At 45.3% G+C, this 24,178-nt stretch overlaps 1 protein-coding gene across 2 annotated transcripts in view; it reads right to left on the bottom strand.

The window, feature by feature from the left end:
• Positions 1–648: 648 nt before the first annotated feature.
• LOC120940524 (polypeptide N-acetylgalactosaminyltransferase 4-like) overlaps positions 649–24,178 on the bottom strand; it is a 401,853-nt gene continuing 378,323 nt past the window's right edge. For both annotated transcript variants that reach the window (XM_040353444.1, XM_040353443.1), the window contains one exon: positions 649–1,003. In XM_040353444.1, the coding sequence (XP_040209378.1) occupies positions 872–1,003 (132 nt within the window). In that variant the 3' untranslated portion in view covers positions 649–871. The remainder of the gene's footprint in view (positions 1,004–24,178) is intronic.

Raw genomic sequence — 24,178 nt, 5'->3', positions numbered from 1 at the left:
ATTTTTAGCGACGATTTACCACCAATTTTGCGGCGCTATTCGGCCACTAGCGGGGGCGGTTTTACCCCCCCAGCGGCCAAGAAAGGGCTATAAACCACCGCAAAGCACCTCTGCAGAGGCGCTTTGCCGGCGGTATAGCCGCGGTGTCCCATTGATCTCAATGGGCAGGAGCGGTATACACACTTCTCCAAAGATGCGGCTAGCAGGACTTTTTTTACCATCCTGCTAGCGCACCGCTCCAGTGTGAAAGTCCTCGGGCTTTCACACTGGAGACACAGCAGCGGCTGTTTCAGGTCTGTTTGCAGACGCTATTTTTAGCGCTGTAGTGCCTGCACACTGACCCAGTGTGAAAGGGGTCTTAGGAGCCTGTAAAGAATTGCACCAGTGATTGATACCATGCAGGTCTCCTGCACACTGTCAGTAGGGAGTGTTCACCTCTTAATTTTGGACTTCTGATATAGATGAAACAAGAAAAAAAAGGATCAGACAACAGTAGAAACAGTAGAACAGACTTCTTACTTGCCTGCTGTGCAGCAAGCGTCTTACTTTTCTTTGAAAGGGTGAAGTACAGGTTTACGTTAAGACTTTGAACATTTTTTAAAAATGCATAAAAATATATATTTAATATATATATTTAAAAAAGTGGGCTGCAGATAAAAATTGTATGTACCATTCAACAAATTTGAGACCAAAGAGCAGCACATATTATATATGAAGGCACTTCAGAATATGCAGAAAGCTATTATACAAGTTATTTTGCAATAAGGCATATTCAATTCAGATGAGTTTATATGTATGTGGTATTCAGTCATCAAGGTCTGGATTAAACTGAAGGAATTTCAATGCAGGCTTTTGTCCAAATTTGCAGTTTCTACCTTTCAAACTTCCAGATCTGGTTTTTATCCAAAGCATTACAGGTCTTCATCTGCACATCTGCCCGACCCTCTGATGTACGGAATGAACTAATACACATCTTTGAATGTGGGTGATAGATTGTTCCATCCTGCGCATAAATAAAAACAGGAGTTATGTTTGTTTTTTATGTTGCAAATGCCCATACTTTGCTCCAGCCCAAATTTTTTTTTTTAGTTTTGCACAGAGTGGTAAAAGGTTGAAACCTTGGTCAGGCTTTTAATATTGTCTCTGGGTGATCTAAACATTTTACATTTTTTGCACTGGCTACCATGGTCACCAGGAGAGAAAGTAAAGAGGGATCCACAATTTTACATGTCACCCCAACAGGAGTAGAGCGGAAATCTTCCAATGGAGATATATGTTCCACTGCCAGCTGTGAGAGATATTTCTACTTTGCTGCTATGTCTCTTTAGCCAAGAGGTACAGGGAAATCTCCCTTAAGGGAGATTCCCAACTCTGTCAAAAATTAGATTTTGGCTGGAGTTACAGTTTAAAACTTTAGAGACTTTAAAAATTCTTCACTTTCATTTATCATCATTAATAAGCTGGTCCCCAGTGCAGAGTGTGAACTGGGGTCTCCTCCTTACTGCCCAGGAATCAAACAAATGGATATGCAAAAGCAGAGATGGGAATCACTGATTCACAGCTCCAATAGTATAGTTAATGACCAAGTTTTGTTTATTGGTTTTATACACACACACACACACACACACACACACACACACACAGGGGTATTTACTAAAGACAAATCCACTTTGCACTACAAGTGCAAACTACAAGTGCAAAGTGCACTTGAAATTGCACTGAAAGTGCACTTGGAAGTGCAGTCGCTGTAGATCTGAGGGGGACCTGCAAGGAAAAAAAAAAAAACAGCATTTTTAGCTTGCACATGATTGGATGATAAAATCAGCAGAGCTTCCCCTCTTTTCAGATCTACCCCTCAGATTTACAGTGACTTCACTTCCAAGTGCACTTTCAGTGCAATTTAAAGTGCACTTTGCACTTGTAGTTTGCACTTGTAGTGCAAAGTGGATTTGCCTTTCGTAAATCACCCCCAATGAGTCATACGGAGGACCCAAGATAACCAGAAAGGCCCTTGTGAAAGTAATTTTTATTTTTTTGGTCTCTCATAACAGGCAAACACAAATGGCTTTTTCCAGCAAAAGTAAAGCAAACAGTCCACAGTCCTGGTTTAAAGAAAACCATACATGACTCACTAAGAGTCACCCCGTCCCACACCAGGGTTTACACTTTCAGAGTACAAGACAAGCCACAGGAGCTCAGCAAACCAACATCTCAGTCACCAGAGAGTCCACCCTTGTTCACAGCTGTGATACACTCCACACTACCTCAAACACCTGCTGTTTCGGGCCTGATTCTTCCTGCCTATTGAGTTTAGAGCCCACTTAATGGCCAATCACTCACTCCACTATGGCATAATTTCTGTCAGCAGCTGTCAACTTTCTACCAAGACAGACTATGGGCTGTTCCTTTCCACTGACCTCTTAGGACAGAATGGCTCTTAAGCCTTCACTTGGAGGCATCAGTTTGGAATTAACTCTTCAAAAATCCAAAGTAGCCAGTACGGGATACTGGCACAAGTCTGTTTTAAAGCTCCCAGAAAGCCTGCTCAGTTTTTATGGTTGAATATGTTTTTATTTAATCAGATAAAACAGTTGGGGTACAGAATAAAGAAAAAGAAGGGAGTGGGGGGAAATGCTGGATATACAGCAACATGTGAATGTTACATATAGGTAGGTCAGAAAAATGCTAACATCAGAACATGAGGGCTGCATTCAATATCTCCAACAACCCTGCTCAGTTTTTATATTCCACTTGATCATGACCGACTTCTTACCCTTTTGGCAAGTCAGTCAGTGATGCAGCAATATTGGCAATGTTGGGGACAAACTGACATAAGTACTTAATTGCCAAAAATGCTTTGACCCGTGTCTAGGTGGCAGGGCCAAGCTTGAATAACCTCTACCTTATTCCTCAAGGCTTCACGAAACCCCTCCTCCACAATGTACCCCAGGTATTTGGTCTCCCCTATTGAAATGACACACTTTTACCGGTTAACTGCAAACCCCTCCTTCTTTAGAAAGTCCAAAACAGCCTGCAATCCGGGGAAAATGGGTCTCCCAGCCTGTTCTAAAGATGACAATGTTGTCCAAATACACCGAGTTTTATTTCAGATGAGGAAGCAGAGACTTACTTAGCACCCTCTGAAAAGTAGCTAGGGCAGAATGCAACCCAAATGGCATTCTTTTATATTGGAAATGGCAACTTGGAGTAGAAAAAATGCAGCCTTTTCTCTAGCTTCCTTAGTTAAAAGGTATTTGCCAGTAGCTCTTGAGGAGGTATAAATAAGGTGGGAATGTACAGAGCTGTCCTAACCTTGTCAACTTTGGGCATTGGATAAGCATTGAACTTCAATACCTCATTGAGTTTTCTGAGATAATTACAGTCCTGCAGGGCTTCTATACCAACACAATTGGCTTGACCATTCGCTCTGCGATTCCTCTGTGATAATGGTTTCAAATATTTTTTGAACATGGTTTTCCTGTGTGCCTCACAAATGCAACATGGTTTTACTTGGACCTTCACATTAAGCTCCGTAGCAATGTCATGTTCATTTACCCTAGTAAGCCTGGAAGTCCTGAAAACATCTCCTTTGACTCCTTTGCTTATTTTGTGGCTTGGAAACTGGGATTAAGGTCCTCCCTACCAGGGGCTTAAAGTGGTTGTAAACCCTTGTTAACAACTTTATGTTACAGGTAAGCCTATATTAAGGCTTTACACCCTGAGATCCAAGGGGTTACCTATAGGGGTGCCCTTCTCCTTAGGCTTCAGATAGCTTTTAATATAGTTAAACCTCCAGTTAAGAAAAGCTTTTTTGGGGATCTTAAAAGGTTTATATATATGTAGGAGGTTTGAGGTCTGTAAAAAGAATGGTCTTGGGGAGAGAAAATCTCCTTTGGTTTAAATATTACTGGTAAAACATATACAGACTTATCACATGTTCTACTAAGAATGTGGTCTATCTGATCACTTGTCCTTGCGGTCTAAATTATGTAGGCCGTACTGTTTGTAAACTAGAGATCAGACTTAAAGAACAGCTGGCCAATATGCAAAACGGTTTTTTGAATTATAGTCTGAGCACTATGCGCTATGTCAATGCAAAAGTCTTAAAAGGTACGTTTAGTTGCCTTTTAGTGTTAATATTTATGTGTTTTTTCAATTTGGCCCGGTCTTTGGTGTTTAGTCCATTTTCAGGAAACAAAATAGTAAGATTTGTATCATCTCTCTTTCTGGTCTCCATTAATATGGCCGCCGTATAGGTTGTAGATGTCATGGCCGCAGTGTTCGTATCCGGCCATGACGTAATTTCCCCTTCTGGGGGTTGAAACCGAGGCTTGGAACACAAGGGAGAGTAGGCGGTTAAGGTCCGCCTCCTCCCTATATATAGTGGAAGTGACGAACAGTAGACAACGCCCCGGGGACATTCCTTATCGGACAAAATGCGTAGGGTTGAGCCTGGGATCTGATGACACGATAGACACGCTAACCGCGGCCATTTTGTTGGTTGGAAACATGAATGTTTTTACCTTATGTCATGCTCCTTTTAACATGCAAAATGTAAATACTTTGGAATTCTTTTTAGAATTCATATTGGCTTGATATACTGCACCATGAGGAGTCATTTTCTCTCATTTAATGTATGAACCTGCGGATCTATCATACGTGAGGGCTGTACAGGATCCAGGTGCTTGTTACTCTGGTGGAGACGTGACTATTTTGTGGATATACTATGCCTGTTTGACCACCTATGATCTAGTGGTCCACTGTTTGCAGTAACAGGCCCGGTGTGTGTTGATGTTAGGTGGAGGATATCTCTATTCACCTTAGTTTGTCTGATTTACACCCTGGGTGATCCTTAAAACAAAAATGTACTTCTCTCCCAGCATCAGTGGACTTTTATTAATATAGTTTATTTAGCGCTGCATATACCCATTTTTTACCTGTGTTATTGCTACCAACAATTCTGTGTCTTTTCTAAAGACTTGTGTCTTTTTTCAACATCGCCTATGTAACTATGTCAGCACAGTGAACATTTCTCATTTCTATTATGGGCTCTACTTTCCCAGCTGAATCCAGCAGGGCCTGGCTATGAAGTCGATTCAACCGGAGGTCACACTCAAACCACCTATCAGTCAGGTCCACGTGGGCAGCACAGATTATCTGAGTGTAGGAGGGCATTCTCCAGATAGACCCTCATTAAATGGGTTCCTCGTGCTGGGGACACTAAGCCTGGACATGGTCCCAGGAGTGACACCTCCAACACAGCACATGTGCATTCTTCCGTGCTGGAGCAAACCCTGGGGACACTGAGGCGCTAGCTCCCCGACTCTTCTGAATATTGGATTTTGGGTTTGGAGGGGGCCTTGCTTTCTGCATTGACAGGGCTCCTTTGGACTTTACAAGACCAAGTAGATCCTCCACCATGGTATTCTGCTCTACCATTCCCATCAGTTGGTCCATCACCTGGGGCTCCTTGTGGCTAACCCAACAGTGCAGCTCATTAGGTAGCACCCTCAGGTAGTGGTCAATGACAACCCGTTCCACAATCTGCGGTCTCTTTAACTTCTCCAGCTGTAGCCACTTGGTGGCCAGCTGCAATAGATCGTGCATTAGGGACTGTGGTGACTGGCCAGTACAATACCTCCAGCGGTGCATCTGGTGTTCCCAGACAGCCAGTGTCACCCTTAGGCAGGCTAAGATCTCCTCAAGTTTTAAATTGTTCCTTGGTGTCAGCTGCCAGTAGGTCATAGTGAGTCTTCTGTGGTTTCCCTGGTAGGAACAGGGAGATCAGGTTTGCCCACATCCTGAGATGCCCCTCTTTCATGGTCAGGAAGGCTCCCACGTCATCATGGGGCATAAGCCTTTGTAAAAATATGGCTAGTCCTCACTGTCACTGGGATGCTAGGAGCAACAACCCCCTTGAGGAGATCTGCTAGCATGTCTAACCGACCCCACATAGCCTCCTTCTGAGCTTCCAGCTTCACTGCTTAGGATTGCTGAGTCTGTACCAACAAAGGTCTGTTCTTTCTTGTCATGCCTAAGCTTCCTCGTGGCAGCTGTTGTAAACTTGTATTTGCAGGCTAAACTTGTATTTGTGCCCAAGCAGCCTCCTGTTGGGCTTCTGTGCTCTGAACCAGGGCTTTTATGACCTCTTTCATGCTGCTTTCAGAGGCTTGCACAGCACCTCTGCTGCTCTGATCCAGGACATGCAAAAATTGTTGTTGTTTTATGCTATGGACTTGATGGTAAAAACCTTTGTGTATTGAAATGGAGTTTGCTGCATTGCAGAATAAACATGCAGGACAAACCTGCTTGGGCTACTCCTGGTTGTTTCCATCCCATGAAGGGTTTAGTACTGCCGATACTAGTTAGGCAACCCCCCCCTTTCCTTTTCTGCTACGCTTGGTCATAAAAATAAAGAAATTAAAAATATATAATACAAGTCACTGGATTATGGCCCAATAGCATAGCTCTGTAAGGTTACATTTTTTTTAAAATTAAATTTTCGCCTTGGTTTGCAAATGGGTTAGGTTCATATGTAAAACATTGTTTTTTTTTCTGTACCAACTTTGCACTACTTTGCATACAAAAATAGCTTTTAAAATCACCTACATAAATACAGAACAAAATTCACAATGGATTGTAAAACAAAATCAAGTGCATCAAGAAGGGGATTTTATCGTCCATGTATCGCTGAAAGACACAGGAACAGTATGTTTACTATGGAGCATCCAAAAGCAGTACGCCTCAAGGACAACAGGAGACTCCCTGTTTTTAAGCCATCAGCCTAAAAATGGGTGGGGAGAAAGTGAATCCGTACAGGATTAAAGACCTCAAAGGGCAACATACATGGGCTACAGCCCAAAACTGACACCAGCAGAAGGTGGCACATCCCTCTATAGTGTAACCTTGAAAAGATGAAAACTCAGGACAAGCCCAATAGACCAGAAAAGAGGCTACATGCTCAAAAAATATTTTGCTCTAAAGGAGTGAGCTACGCAAGGAGGCATCCAGAAGGTGGCTGGGAAGGCAATATACGTTTAGGAAGCTCTGGGTGAGTGTCTTTTCTCTTAAGGGAGAGTTCCAGAGCCCTGGGGCTCATTGAGGATCTACCTGTGAAGGCTGGGTGGCAGACAGCTCCAAGGACATTGTGTGTTAAGACTTTGCTAGAAGGGATCTAGGTGACAGAGGTTGCTACATAGACTGGGGCTTACCTAGATATACTGGCCACTCCCTGTTACCTCCAGGAAAGGATGCTGAAAGAAGTGAGAAATGTGTCATCCCATTATTGCTACTGTTTGTTTTGGAGTGTCCTGTGACCCTGTGAGGCCTTGGACGAGAGGACGTCCGTGATAGGCAGAACACTGAACACAGGCTCTGCTGGGAAACTGAGTGTTCCGCCTATCACGGAACAGGACGAGGAGGAGGCGCGGCTTTTGAACAATGGATGCCCAAAGTCTGACTCTGCATACAGGGATAAGGTATGGAGATTGGCACAGTGAGATAGGCAATGGGCACAGTGAGGTATGCAATGAGCACAGTGAGGTATGCAATGAGCACAGAGAGGTGTGTCGGAAGGGAGCCGTCTTATAAGGTAAGTATATCCCAAAACCAACCTTTTAGCTGGTAAATTAGGGGGTTGCCTTATACGCCCAGTCGCCTTATACACAGGCAAATGCATACCACTACTGAATGGAAGGGTGCACAACGCTGCATCATCCTCAAGTTAGACATATATCTCATAAATATGGTTTAGAGGCAGTTTCTAGCCATCTACACACAGACCCCCCTCCTCAGGCCAACCAGACAAACATAATACTTCATATCGACCCATAACCTGTTCACTTTCAATAAAAAATACTTTATTCAAACAGGCACAGCAGCTAGGTGCACTCATTTTCAACCCAGTTTTGCAAACTTAACAATTTTGACTGTTTCATCCTGACTCCCAATTTGGCCAGATGATTTTTTTCTACAAGAGATTTATTGATGACCTATAATATAAGAAGGGGAAGAAGCGGACATACTACCTTTGTTGATTATCTCTACACCAACGAAGGGGGCTTCAACTGCAGTCACCCACAATGTCAACACTATTTTCTGAACCTACAATTGTTCTATCCATGATGATAGAAAAATACAGTCCAGGGGGGGCGCATGCGCGGCGCGATGCTGAACGGACTGGCCTGAGCCGCGCTCCACGAGACCCGGGCCTTCTAGGCGGATTTCCCAGGGCAATTCAGCACTCTCAGCGGCGATTTCACCCAGCACCCCTGCAGGAACATCCAGTGTATGCCATCCGCTAGGAAGAAGCGGAATCGGAGACCCGGGCACACCCTGACGAACTTTCTCCTTAACATGGAGCAAAGGCACAAGAAGGTGTCCCAAGATGGCGCCGACCAGCACATGTGGACACAGCCCTGCACGGACAAACATCCGACGGAGACCGCAGCTGTACAACCCCACAACAGTGAGTACAATCCACCGCTATCTAAAGCGGACCTAGATGACAGCCTGACTGCCATATTCAATAAACTGGTGGATAAAATTGAACATGAAGTTCATAAATCCACAGCAGCTCTCTCCCAGGAAATTGCCAATATAGGCAGCCGCACAGACCTTCTAGAAACAAAACATGATGAGCTCTCCCTAGCTCACAACGATCTCAGAAGGGATTTTGAAAATCTAGCAGACAACTTTGCCTTCATGCAGGCTCAGGTCGAGGACCTTGATAACAGAAATCGCCGCCATAATATTAGGCTGCGTGGAGTCCCTGAGACAGTCACAGACCTGATGCCTGCAGTTTCAAGATTCTTTCAAAACCTTTTACCAGAAAAGCCCCCATCTGCCTTTATTTGTGACAGAATCCACAGAGCATTGCGGCCTAAACCTCCTCCTGAAGGTCCCCCCAGGGACATAGTGATGTGCATGAGGGACTTTTTAATCAAGGAAGACATAATGCGCGCTGCCAGGAATTCACCTAATCTGAATATGGATGGCAAAAGAATCCAAATATACCCAGATATATCACCTGCGACTCTGGACAGGAGACGCAGGATGAAAGAAGTCACTACTGTGTTACAAGCTGCTAGAATTAGGTACCGTTGGGGGTTCCCCTTTAAGCTTACGGTCCCACACAATGGATCTACATATACGGTCTACAACGTCATAGAAGGGAAGAAACTCTTAGTAAAATTGGGCCTGATTACCCAAGATCCCCCTGCTCGTCCCCCGGCTACACCCAGGCCTTCCCCCATCTGGTCAACCCCTTCCACCAGACGCAACCAGAGGGAACAGAGGAGACTGATCCAGTCCTTCCAATCATAATCCTCATTGACCATGGATGGTCCATCTCACATTAATTTGTGAATTCGCTCTGTTCCTTGGTTCTCTCTGTTACCTCTCCCACTGTTGGTCTGTTGACCCTTTGTCACTCAGTCCCCCCTCTTCGGAGCAGGACAGCGAGCCAGGACCGGTCACCAATCTATCCTCCAGACTCTCACCCTGTTTGCGTTTTGGTGGACAGATGCTGCCGATACATTGATACATTGATAACTGAGTTCTCACCTTAGAAGGTTTACTCCTACTCCTTGAATAAGCGGACAAATGTATTGCTCCCATCACAAGCTATGTGAACCTTCAAACTCCATGTTGCCATACAAAAGTGCATACAACTCTTTGCCCGATTTGATCCAGCTTTAACAGTCTTGGCTGACTCTTCTTCACTACAGCACCGAATATGGGGTGGGGGCTCCCACCCTAAATGGCTCTTCTCAATTTATGATTGTGCCCCCTATATTTTATTTTAATTTTTTATCCTTTTTTTTTCCTTTGTATTATTATCTCCTTTCGCTTCTTCCAGCTCATTGATAACCAAATACCTTTGCAATGCATTACTGCTTTAATATACTTAATACAAGATGCCTAGAACATCCGTCGTCGCTAGATTGGCCCCACTTCCACAGCTGTTCTCGATTGCTGCTCCATCCTCGGATGGGACATCACCCGAGCAGTTTGTGGTCCAGGGACATTTTGGTCCCACCTTCTGCAACCCAGTGTTGTGTAATGTTTGACAGGACTTCTCCTGTCCCCAAGTTATATCCTGCTATGTTGATAATTCAGTGGTATATGTTGTTGGCCACTAGGGCCCTTTTCATCTCGGATAAGCTCACTCAGAGACAGTCATTTTACTGCTTTATATATGCTAGTTTCTTTCGAATGCATTTTATTCTCAAAATCATCACTGCCTCATACAGATTGAGGGTACCTGACTCACACACCCCTTATGGCTACGCTCAGCCCTTCAGTGATAGTTACCGTATGTGTATGATAACTCTGTCCCAAAATACAACTTTGTGTTATGATACTCCAATAGATAATACTCAGATGATAAAACTCTTATTTCTTACCAATGAACCTTAAAATAGTTTCCCACAACACACAGGGATTTAACTCGCCGCATAAACGTAAAAAAGCATTTCAACATTATAAAAGACTTGGTGCGGACATTATCATGCTACAAGAGACACATTTTGCCACGGCAAACCACCCAACATTCTTTAACAGGACATACAGCCAACACTACTACACCACCTACACTAATAAAACGAGGGGAGTAGCAATCTTTATTCGTAATTCAATTATTTTTGATGTACAACAAATGTATAAAGACCCGGATAGCCGATTTATAATTCTCAAGGGCACTATCAATAACAAAGGGATCACAATAGCATCTATATATGCTCCAAATGAATCCCAAACAACGTTTTTCTCAAATTTCTTCAATGTACTTGATAGATTCCACTCCCCACATATGATCCTGGGCGGAGATTTTAACCTGACAGCGCATCCCGCTTTGGACAGAAGTAAAATCTCACCCTCCTCGAAATCATTCTCTAAAACTATTAATAGGCTAATTAATAAGAATCAATTAATTGACGCCTGGAGGGCCCATAATGTAGGGATCAAGGCCTTTTCACACTATTCCCACCCACACGACTGCTATGCCAGATTGGACTACATCTTTTGCACCCCTGTCTTATTGGCTAACTCATCACATGCTTATATACACCCTTGCCCGTGGTCTGATCATAATATCATATCCTTCGACACATCTCACATAGGCCTTGCCCCTTCAGTATACAACTGGAGACTTAACGATGCCCTACTGACTGACCCAATAAATAGAGATTCGATTGCATCCCATATAGACAACTATTTTGAAGATAACATAAATGATGTCACCCCCCCCTACCACTATCTGGGTGGCCCATAAGGCAGTTCTTAGGGGCCACATCATTAAAATGGCTGCAGCAAAAAATAGGGAAAGACTGGCAGAAATTAGAAGCCTGACCAGTGACTTGAACCAACTGTATCACAAATTACAACACTCAGCCTCACTAGAAACGACACAACAGATCCAATCCAAACGTAAGGCCCTTGATCTAATTTTATCAGCTAATACGGAGAGATCTTTGAGGTTCTCGAAAGCCAAATTTTTACTACACAGTAATTCTCCCTCGGCAATGTTCGCCAGAAAATTGAATCAAGACATTAACCCCTCCCATATTTATAAATTACGAGACTCTCAGGGCAATTTGGTAACACATCCCAAGGGGGTACTTAATATTAGGGTTGTCCCGATACCACTTTTTTAGGACCGAGTACAAGTACCGATACTTTTTTTCAAGTAGTCGCCGATACCGAATACCGATACTTTTTTTAAATGTGTCCCCAAATGCAGCAATGTCCCCCCCATATGCAGCCATGTCCCTCACATATGCAGCCATGTCCCTCTAGCCATGTCCCTCACATATGCAGCCATGTCCCTCTAGCCATGTCCCTCTAGCCATGTCCCTCACATATGCAGCAATGTCCCTCTAGCCATGTCCCTCACATATGCAGCCATGTCCCTCTAGCCATGTCCCTCACATATGCAGCCATGTCCCTCTAGCCATGTCCCTCACATATGCAGCCATGTCCCTCTAGCCATGTCCCTCTAGCCATGTCCCTCACATATGCAGCAATGTCCCTCTAGCCATGTCCCTCGATGCGGCGGCGCAATGCGGCGGCGGCAGCGGCGGGGGGGAAAGGGGGGGGAAAGTATTCTATTTAGGTATCGGGGGTATTTGCGCGAGTACGAGTACTCCCGCAAATACTCGGTATCGGTCCCGATACCGATACTGGTATCGGTATCTGGACAACCCTACTTAATATCTTCGCTAACTTCTACCAAAAGCTGTTATCTGACCCGGGTACGAACCCAGATACCCTTGCGAACTCGTGGCTAAACGACCTTAGACTTCCCTCACTAGACCCCAACCAAACTGAATCCCTGAACAGACCCTGTACAGCTGAGGAGATAGCCCAAGTAATTAAATCTCTAAAGGTTTCAACGGCCCCGGGCCCTGACGGTTTCACAACCTCGTATTATAAAAAACCTTAGTTAGACTTACCGGTAACGGTATTTCTATGAGTCTTTCAGGACAGCACCTGGAGAGAGCGCAGCTCCACCCACTTCCCAGGAAACACTGCAGTCAATGCTATAACTTCCGCCCTCTTCCACCATGGCCTCAGTTGTTCACGAGTACCTCCGGCCACGCTGAAATTAGATAAGCAGAACATAGAAACTACACACATTAGCATATATATATATTATCTTTAATAATAAAAGGGCGGGTTATCGGTGCTGTCCTGAAAGACTCATAGAAATACCGTTACCGGTAAGTCTAACTAAGGTTTTCTCACCTCGTCTTTCAGGACAGCACCTGGAGATGATAACCGAGTACTTACTCTAGGGTGGGACCACCGCTTGCAGGACCTTCCTGCCAAAAGACTGCTCTGACACAGAGAGCAAATCCATCCTATAATGACGAGCAAAGGTGGAAAAGCTCGTCCACGTTGCCGCTTTACAGATGTGTTCTGGTGAAGCTCCAGCCCGTTCTGCCCAGGAAGTTGCCACCGCCCTAGTAGAATGGGCCATTACTCCCGGAGGGGGATCCAAACCTTTAGCTTTGTATGCCTCATGGATAGCCATGCGTAACCATCTAGCCAGAGTACTTTTGGAAGCCCCATGCCCCTTGCGGGATCCTGAAAACAGAACGAAAAGCGAATTCGCCTTTCTGTACTCGCTAGAGACCTCTAGATAGCGTCTAATGCATCTCCTGACATCTAAGGAATGGAATTCCCTCTCCTTCGGACAAGAAGGAGTTGGACAAAAGGTAGGTAACACTATTTCCTGCGTCCTATGAAAAATTGACACTACCTTCGGAAGAAAACTCGGATCAGTTCTTAATACTACCCTATCAGGGAAGATTGACAAAAAAGGCTCCAAAACGGAAAGCGCCTGAAGCTCGCTAATCCTCCTCGCTGAGGTGACCGCCACCAAAAGCACCAATTTTAAAGTTAGAAACTTTACAGAGGCGTCCACCAGTGGTTCGAAGTGTTTTCGAGTCAAACCCCCCAGGACCACTGATAAATCCCACTTGGGGAAAAATTTAAACGGGGAAGGCCTAGCCCTGGCTAAGGCCTTAAAAAATCTGATGACATAGGGCTCTAGAGATAAACGTCTCTCTAGAAACACTGACAAAGCCGCCACCTGTGCCTTCAAGGTGCTGGCTGCCAGACCCTTATCCATACCGTCTTGTAAAAACTCCAAGACGGAACAAGTATTCAAAGGAGAATAATTTCTACCTTCACACCAAGAATTGAAAACCTTCCAAGTCTTGAAATAGATGGCCCTTGTGACCTCTTTTCTGCTATTAAGTAGCGTATCTACCAAACGTTTGGACAAACCCTTTCGGCTAAGAATTAACTCTTCAGTAACCAGGCCGTGAGTCTTAACCGACTCACGTCTGGATGAAGTAGAGGACCCTGAAAAAATAAATCTCTTCTGACTGGTAAAACCCAGGGATCTTCTACTGTCAGTTCCAACAGACTCGAAAACCAAGGCCTCTTGGGCCAGTACGGGGCTATCAGGATCAGAGTAGTCTTCTCCTCCTGAAGCTTCCGTAACACTAAGGGAATGATCTGAACCGGGGGGAAGGCATAGCACAGGCGGAAGGGCCAGCGTTGAACTAACGCATCTAGACCCTCTGCCTGGTCCATTCTGTTTAGAGAGAAATAAGCCGGAACCTTGGCATTGGACTGGGCCGCGAACAGGTCTATCTGAGGAGTTCCCCTACTTGTTTACTAGCTCTTGGAAGACCTCCGGGCATAAACACCACTCCGATTCCAGAACCCTCGTCCGACTTAAAAAGTCTGCCAGCAGGTTTAGGCTGCCTTTTAGGTGTACTGCCGATAGGGAAGCCAAGTTCACCTCTGCCCAGGACAGAGTCTGTAAGGCCAGACTGAGGAGTACTTTGCTTCTCGTGCCCCCCTGTCTGGAAACATACGCCACTGCTGTGGCGTTGTCTGACAGAATCTGGACATGTTGGTCCAGAATCAGCTCCTGGAAGGCCCTTAGCCCTAACCAAATGGCCCTGAGTTCCCTCCAATTGGAGGACCTTCTGGACTCTTCCCTCGTCCAGGATCCCTGTGCCATCTGCCCGTTCAGGTGAGCACCCCATCCCCACGAACTCGCGTCCGTAGTTAGGACCCTTGTAGTGAGGAAGGACCAAGACAGACCTAGGCGCAGATTTGCCTGGCCTCTCCACCACCAAAGTTTCCTCTTCACTGAAGACGGAACCCTGAATCTCTTCTCTAGGGATTCCCCATGGGTCCAATTCTGAAGGATCACCTGTTGTAGGCCCCTTGAATGGAGACAAGCCCACTGCACCGCCGGAATGGCGGCCGTGAGTAAGCCCATTGTGGACATGGCTGAGCGCACAGAAATCGGCACATTCGTCTGAATTGTCTTCACCGCAGCCAGAACTTTCTCTATCTTTTCTTCTGGTAGAAAGATTTTCCCCTGAACAGAGTCTATAACGTGTCCTAGAAAGACTATGCTCTGGGAGGGCACTAGATTTGACTTTTCTTTGTTCAGGATCCAACCGAGCCCTTCCAAATGAGCCTGGGTCCTCCTCAGGTCCAGGAGAAGCTGCTCCTCCGACTTGGCGAACAGCAGGAGGTCGTCCAAGTATGGAATTATAGAAATCCCCCTGAGCCTTAGGGGTGCCAAGGCCTCTGCCACCACCTTTGAAAAGACTCTGGGAGAGGAGGAAAGGCCGAATGGGAGGGCTCTGAATTGAAAATGTCTCACTCCGCTCTCTGTTCTGATGGCTAGACGCAGATAGCGCTGGGAGGAAGTCCTGATCGGGACGTGTAAATAAGCATCCCTTAAATCTATTGATGCTAGAAAGCACCCCAGGGGAAGAAGCTTTCTCACCGAGTATATAGAGTCCATGCGGAATCTCTTGTACCGGATAGCTAGATTCAGGACCTTCAGGTTTAAAATTAACCTGAATTTGCCCGACGGCTTCTTTACAAGAAATATATGGGAATAACAGCCCTCCCCCTGTTCTCTCTGGGGAACTGGCGTAATCACCCTCTGTTGGAGAAAATCCTCCACTAACGTCAGCATAGCCCGAGACTTCTCTTGCTCCCTGGGCAATTGGGTCACATAAAACCGCGACAGTGGTTTTCCCGAAAACTCCAGTGCGTATCCCTCTGCAATCAGCTTGAGTACATACGGACTGGACGTCGCCTCTGCCCACTGTGGAAGGAAGGCTTGGAGCCGACCACCCACAGCTGGGAGACCGTCACTGGGGCTTAGCAGGTTGGCTGGGGGAGCGAAACAACACCCCAGGCTTCCCGCGGCCCCTCTGGGACTGCCAGGGTCTACCACCCTGACCTCTTTGTGCCTCCTTAGGACCCTTGGCTTGGAAAAAAGGACGAAAATTTTTCTTGGGCCCCGAATCTACCTTTTTTAAAGGAAGAGCCTTCTTTCTATCCGCCGTCCTATCCAGGACGGTGTCTAGTCCTGTGCCAAAAACCAAGTCTCCTTCAAAAGGTAACCCACACAGTTTCAGCTTAGAGGCTGTGTCCCCCTGCCAGGTCTTAACCCATAAGGCCCTTCTGGTTGAATTTATCAACGCCGAGGATCTGGCGGAGAGCTTCACGGATTCAGCCGAAGCATCCGCTATATAGCCTACCGCTTTCATAAGGACTGGAAAGGACTCCAAAAGCTCTCTACGAGAGGTACCGGCCTCGATGTGACCTTTAAGCTGATCCAGCCAATGCTCAAGGTTTCTGGCCACCACAGTGGATGCCATAGCTGGTTTAAGATTAATCAAGGAGGTATCCCAGGCTTTTTTGAGCAGGCTATCTGCTCTTTTATCCAGGGGATCCTTAAGGGCACCTGTATCCTCAAAAGCTAGGTCCGTATTGCGAGAAACTTTTGAGAATGCTGCATCCAGTTTAGGCCTTTTATTCCAGGCCTGCGTTGGATCCTCATCGAAAGGAAATCTCCTTTTCAGAGATTTAGAAAAGAAGGGTAACATATAAAATATAGATGCGCTAATATTAACTTAAAAGGTGATAAAACGTACAAAGAAAAACTAATCAGGGAGAATACTCCATAAACTGTGAATTACTAATATGTCCTTAATTAGTGCACAGTGATTAGCAGGATTCCATGCAGGGAAAAAATCACTCTCTTCAATCTGAATGCTAATCCAGCCCTCCACCGCTGTGATCAGATGATACAGGCACTCACAGACAGGGATTGCATGAAAGAAAAGAGAAAAAAAAAAAGAAAAAATCTCATTGCGCAATATTCGATGACAGATCAAAAAATGTAATCAGAGCATTGACATATGCACTCACGAATCCCGGCTTTCAGTAAAGCATGAAACCGCCACTCAGTATGTTGTTTCCTCAGCTCGATCCGATGCACTCGGATTCGATCGCAGGCTCCTCCCTACGCGTTACGTCACAGGCACGCGACTTACTCATGGGTTCATACCATGAACCCATGAGTAAGTCGCGTGCCTGTGACGTAACGCGTAGGGAGGAGCCTGCGATCGAATCCGAGTGCATCGGATCGAGCTGAGGAAACATACTGAGTGGCGGTTTCATGCTTTACTGAAAGCCGGGATTCGTGAGTGCATATGTCAATGCTCTGATTACATTTTTTGATCTGTCATCGAATATTGCGCAATGAGATTTTTTCTCTTTTCTTTCATGCAATCCCTGTCTGTGAGTGCCTGTATCATCTGATCACAGCGGTGGAGGGCTGGATTAGCATTCAGATTGAAGAGAGTGATTTTTTCCCTGCATGGAATCCTGCTAATCACTGTGCACTAATTAAGGACATATTAGTAATTCACAGTTTATGGAGTATTCTCCCTGATTAGTTTTTCTTTGTACGTTTTATCACCTTTTAAGTTAATATTAGCGCATCTATATTTTATATGTTTCACTGTTTGGATTTGGTATCACTTAAGATAGCAGCTATATTATTTGTTTTTTTATTTAGGTGCACGTGGAATTGATTATTTAATTAGCGCTGTAGTATATTTTTCACATTACTAGAAAAGAAGGGTGCCTTCTCTGGGTCCTTCCATTCTCTTTTAATTGTCTCAGACAATACTTTATGTACCGGGAAGGTACGATGTTTTACCTCATCCAAACCCTGGTACATCCTGTCATGCAAGGACAGCTGAGTCGCATCTTCCTTAATGTTTAAGGTAGAATGAATTGTCCTTAATAGGTCATCAACCTCCTCTAAGGACAGTTTATAGCGTGAGGAAGAAGTATCCCTTTCTTCTTCATCCTCCGCCTCTGATCCTGAAACCACATTTTCAGGTTCCTCCTCCTCGGACTCACTGTCTAACCTTCTAGATGTGGAGGGGGTACTGGCCCTGGCCTTAGATCCTTTAGTCGGACCCTTGTCCAGGAAGGAGCGAAAAGACTGGAAAGTCTGGTGCAACTCCTCCCTAAATGAAGAGAGCAACTCCCCCGCTCCCTTAACGGTGGGCTGCTCAGAGGCCGAACTAGTAGAGGCTTCCCCCCTGACAATCTCCGCAATACAAGTTTTGCATAAAGGTTTGGTCCAGTTCCCTTTAAGGGAAGCTTTACAAGTAGCACACCGCTTCTTGGAAGGAGGAGGTTCTACCACTTTAAGTTTTTCTTTAACTTTCTGAAACGACACAAAGGACAACAACGCTATGTTTAACCTTTGTACGCCAGCCAACAAATCACACAAGTGCACACAGCTAGTGAACAAATAAAAACCAGAACCCATCACCGCTGTACCAGAAAACTACACGCACCCACAGAAGTGACTAGGGTGAGTGAGGCAGGCTCCCCTCCCCCGAAGGGGCAGAAAGGAGGGACATAACAACACCCTGGTACATTGACCCTCGCTGGGTCTCCTACCTGGGCCGGGCTGGTGCTTGTGGCTCCTGCTCCCGCCACCTCCGCTGCGTCTTCTGGCTCCATGGTCCCAGAACGCTGCGGGCGTGCGACAGCTTTTTTAAATCTCCCGGGTTCCTCTCGCCGCTGCGAGACCCGGAAATAGCACCGCCGAGGCTCACTCCTCCTCCTGCGTTCCAGGCGGCCGGAACCGGAAGCCGCCACACGCCGCCGGAAGTCCCGCCTCCACCCGGAAAGGACGCCACTACGCCCTCCACTCCGGAGCCCCGTACGCCGGAAGAACGGCACCTGACCGCCCCCCCGCAAGCCACGATGCCCGGACTAAGGGAGCGGGACCTCCAGCAGCCTCTGTCCTCGCCGGACCGAAGAGGAGAAGCACCCGACCTTCACCCGCGCGTCAGGGGAGAAGTCGAGTCCGCCTCCTGGAGGATCACCTCCTAACACCTAAAACACCGGTATGCTCAAACAAAATCCACCTTCCCCGCCTGGGGAGAGAACAGCACACCCCTGGTTCCCTGCAGCGCTTCCACCATGGCCGGAGGAAACACTACAACTGAGGCCATGGTGGAAGAGGGCGGAAGTTATAGCATTGACTGCAGTGTTTCCTGGGAAGTGGGTGGAGCTGCGCTCTCTCCAGGTGCTGTCCTGAAAGACGAGGTGAGAAAATTCTCCTCCCGATTAACCCCCAGTCTTATGAAGTTATTTAAATTATGTCCTAGAGGGTAATCAATTCCCAGATGAGATGTTGCTAGCAAACCTCTCCCTGATCCCTAAACCTGACAAAGACCACACTCTCCCTCAAAATTTTCGCCCCATTTCAGTTTTAAATAATGATCTTAAGATATTTGGTAGAATCCTTGCAGACAGACTGGCCTCTGTTATCTCCCCATTAATTCATCACGATCAATCATGCTTCATTCCAGGTAGACAGATAGTAGACAATATAAGATTAGTTACTAATATTGTACAAGATGCTAATTTGAAATCCAAACAGGCCTGCCTCTTGAGTTTGGACATACACAAGGCCTTTGATAGCGTTAGCTGGTCCTATTTGAATAAACTTCTCCCTAAATTCGGCATCACAGGTAACTTCCTACAGGGATTTAATGCCCTTTACCACGCCCCACAAACCCGTATCAAAATCCCGGGACATAACTCAGATTTCTTCTCACTGGGTAGAGGAACCAGGCAAGGCTGCCCCTTATCCCCACTCCTTTTTGCGTTGGCCATAGAGCCTCTGGCACAGGCCATCAGGCACAACACTGACATACGGGGGTACCCTGGCAAAGACTCAGAGTTCAAGATCAGTTTATACGCAGACGATGCACTGGTGTTCCTCACAGAACCCCTCCTATCTATCCCGGTATTGTTGGGTACCTTAAATACCTTTCACGCTGTCTCAGGCCTCAAGGTCAACCCCACCAAATGTTCAGCTCTTTCACTAAACTTACCCCCTGATCTATTAACCAGATTGAGCAGCAACTTCCAGTTCAATTGGTGTCAGGACTCCCTAAAATATTTAGGAGTCAATATTACCTCTTCATACCCACAACTATACAAGGCAAACTACCCCTCTATCATCGCTCGTATTGAACACCTTTTGAACTCTTGGTCCTCTCATCACATTTCCTTTCTGGGCAGAGTCTGCACTATTAAAATGAGCATAATTACAAAACTGTTATACTACTTCCGCTCCCTCCCCATTTTAGTCCCCAGAACCAAGATTGAGGGTATTCAGAAATCAATCAACAAATTTATTTGGGAGGGTAGGAAACCCAGATATAGTTATGCACTTCTACACAGACCCCAATCAAAAGGAGGCCTGGGCCTACCCAACCTATGGCACTACTACCTGGCCACAAAGCTCTCCCAGATATCGCAATGGTTCTCTCCGCTGCAAAACATACCCTGGAAGAGGTTTGAATCTTCCTCAATCCTGCCATATCATCTCAAAGGTATACTATGGTCTCGAAACGTTCTATATAGAAAACTCTCCAAATTTAACCTAGTAGTAGCACATCTTTTCCAACTGTGGATGAGGATCAACAATATTCACTCTCTCTCCTCCCCTATTTCCCCACTTACCTCATACTTAGGCGATATTAGATTCAACCTGGCTTTTACCAACAAAAGTCACTTTTCATTATGGTTAGATAGCAACTTAAGCACTTTATCTTCACTACAATCCAAATGGGAATTTAAAACTTTTGAAATGATCCAAAAAGACCATGGCCTCCCTCACTCGGAGATAGGAAACTACAGACTCATAAAATCCTTCTACGCAGATCACTTCTCACTATCCACCCTTCCTACCAAAACATTGTTTGAAAGGATATGCCTCTCTTCCTCACGGGATAAAGGGATGATCTCTCTGTTGTATAACTACATTAACAGTTTTAAAGCGGAAGAGAAATCCACACAAATGCTACATTGGGAGGCAGACCTCGGAATCACACTTCCTCCTGAAACTTGGTATTCCATGGCAGAAAACCTACGGAAATGCAATAAGGCTATCCCCTTTAGAGAAACGCCAATTAAGATATTCTCCAGGTGGTACCTCACACCCTATAAACTACACTCCTTTTATACATCAGTCTCTCCATACTGCTTCAGAGGGTGCTCTGAACAGGGGACTTTGCTACACACATTTTGGAGCTGCCCATTCCTAGAACAAGTGTGGAAAACCGCAGCAACTAAGTTTGAGGAGATATCTGGCCATAAAGTCTCCTTCACCCCTCAAATTTGCATTCTATATGCTGGGATCCCAGACATCCCCACCCCATATGTTAGATTACTTCATTCCCTCTGCAGTTCGGTGAAGTGGATGGTTGCATTGAACTGGAGATCCAACAACATCTCGTGGCAACAGGTGTTGGATCGGATGGATACCCTTAAGCTTACGGAGAGGGTTTTTCATACCCTTAACGATTCCATGCAAACATATAACTCTAAATGGTCCAATTGGTCCCTTGTTCAATAGGTTCACCTTAGGTTACCCTACCTTATACACAACCATCTCACTTCATACACTATGGATTACTCATAGATAAGATATGTCGAATCACTAGAGAATGCAATAGCTGTTATCTGTATTACATTGATACCTCTGGATCACTCCACAATTATAAATGTTTTATCATCCATAGAAACTATGCTGAACAATGTACTGTCCATATATTTTTCAATGTATGTTTGCTTATCCACATTTATATTTAAAATAAACTTTGGTAAACAAAAAAAAGAAAAATACAGTCCAAAACCTTTCAATAAAGTATATTCAAATGGCTATATAGAATTTTGTAGCAACCACCTGAAGAGTTGCAAGACAAATATCCCATATGGCTACTGCCTAGACCTAGGAAACACATACTTAAAGCGAAGGTCCACCCTAAAAAAAATTTTTTTTTATACTTACCAGAAATGGCTGTTACTAGGCAGTTCGTCCTAATATGCCAGTTCCTGGTCCGCGGTGGTCTTCTTTCTTCTCCTCCTTGCGCTGTCTCCTGGGACCTTATGTGTGTCCCAGGAGACGTCCGTCCATTCACATAGCGCCACGCGACTCGCACATGTGCAGTAGGGAACCGGGAAGTGAAGCCACAATGCTTCGCTTCCCGATTCCTTCACAGAGGATGACGGCTGGGCAGCCGTGACCTGAGCAATTGCTCAGCTTCGGCTGCCGACAACACGGAAACCCTGGACAGGCAAGTGTCTTTATTAAAAGTCAGCAGCTACAGTGTTTGTAGCTGCCGACTTTTATTTTTATTTATTTTAGTTTCAATATTCTTTATTGAGTTTTATCACAAAAACAAACAGACACACAAACAGGATATAAGTGGACAATGTCTGCCAAAATGCTTGAAAGAATACATAGAAGTAAACAATTGAGTACAAAAGACAGACTTCGGTAGCAATATAGTGAATGTTGGGAAATACGTTGTTAAAATACCAGATACAGGCGCTATCCGCCCCCGCCCAGACACCCCCATGGGATCAATCTGTGCCAGGGAGGGGGGACAGCACACCACCTGACATCATTATCACTTCATATGTAGTTATCGAAATAATGCAGAAACAACAAAGCAAAACAAGGTCAAGCGAAGGGCGGAGCACAAAAAAAAAATGTAGGTAACAAGATGCACCAGTTGGTAGAAACAATAACTTAATCAAATAACCTGAACTGCATCGCTGTGACTATCGTCAAGTACCTACACCAGGTAAGTCGGAAGGAAGGTGCCCATACAAACTGGAGGGTGGGGGGGGGGGGGAAGGTCACCCTATATCGATCAGAGTATATAGAAATAAGGCTATACAAAAGAACACGGACCGTATCATTGGCTCAATGTGAACTAGTAATCAGTCTTTGACTGTACATCTCAGATTTGATAACCAGCTGTCCCATTTAGCCCTAAAAGGTTTGGTCTTGAGATCCGATATTGCTAACAGCTTCTCCATCTCACACTGGTGGTTTAGAGTAAGTATGGCATCGTTGGGAGATGGGGATTCACCCGTGTTCTACAATCTGGTGATAGTTATTTTGGGCGCTAACAAAAGTTGTATAATCACCACTCTCAGTTTAGATGGAAATTCGTCTATCGTTAGATGTAATAAAGCAAGTTCAGGGATGGGATCTATGGGTCGTTTGTTGCAGGCAGAAAGAACAGTTTTTATTATATAAAAGAACATGTAGGGCACTAGGCAGACCACTAGGGACAAGGGGGGTGTGTATTTTTTACATACAGTACTGTAATCTATAAGATTACAGTATACTGTATGTAATGTGTTTGTTTACCTTTTTGAATTTAGCGCCGTGCTCCGCTCCCGTGCGTCGTAACGTCGCAGGGAACGGAGATCGGCGGCACACAGAGGTGCTGTGTGAATCGAGCGAGGACCCGCTCGCTCACACAGCGCGGTGGCATCGCTGGATCCAGGGACAAGGTAAGTAACTTTGTCTGTGGCTGCAGCGAGGCAAGCCCGAGTCTTACTCGGGGTTACCGATAGTAGACAAAAAAATCTCACCCCGAGTCAGACTCGGGAACACCGCTCAGGAGGTTAAAATCCACACCATGATTTATATGGAGACCTCTCAGTAAAAAATAAATAACATGACATTAAAGTACCATCATCCTAACATAATTTTGAATAAAGACACACCCGGCCCTGGGACACGCTGCTCGGTATACCTACCACAGTGGTCTCAAACCTTTTACCTTCACCCTGGCGATCCCTCTTTGGTTCCTGACTATTATTAGTTAGGTCCTAGGGCCCCAAGTTTTTGAATATTATACACAGTCAGCACAGATCCTCACCTTGCTGGGGGCATCTTCATTACCATCTGACACCCTGTGTGAGACCTCCTTCTCCACACTGGGCCTAGGCTCCCCCAAGGAGTAAATTTGTGTGCACAGACCAATATCTCCTGACGAAGCTACCACGAGTAGCAAAACGAGTAGAGATCCTGATCTATATGACCCCCTCCGCCTCATCGTTGCCCGCAGACTAGGGCCTATCAGAGGCGGCTCTAGGCTTGGTGAGGCCTTAGGCAAACAGATATGAGGCCCTACTCACGTCCATAATGGGAAAAATAATTCAAGCGTTAAAAATTAACGGTAAAAATTGCATATATAAAGAGCCTTAATCCTAGGAACTATGAATTACAGTTTCTAGAACTCTCTCTAATCAATTCTTCTTTGATCAAATATATATATATATTACATGCACACAAAAATAGATAACATTTGTGCAGCTGCTACTAGCAATATGTTTAAGGTATAACAAGAGTCACAATCATATATCTCAATTTACATGAAGCTCAGGTTAATAAAACCCCAACACAGAGTTCCCCCTTACATCAGCATGTGCAGGATTC

Source organism: Rana temporaria, chromosome 5 (assembly GCF_905171775.1).
Source record: "Rana temporaria chromosome 5, aRanTem1.1, whole genome shotgun sequence".
Taxonomy (NCBI): Eukaryota; Metazoa; Chordata; class Amphibia; order Anura; family Ranidae; genus Rana; species Rana temporaria.
This window is presented reverse-complemented; position numbering and strand designations above follow the sequence as displayed.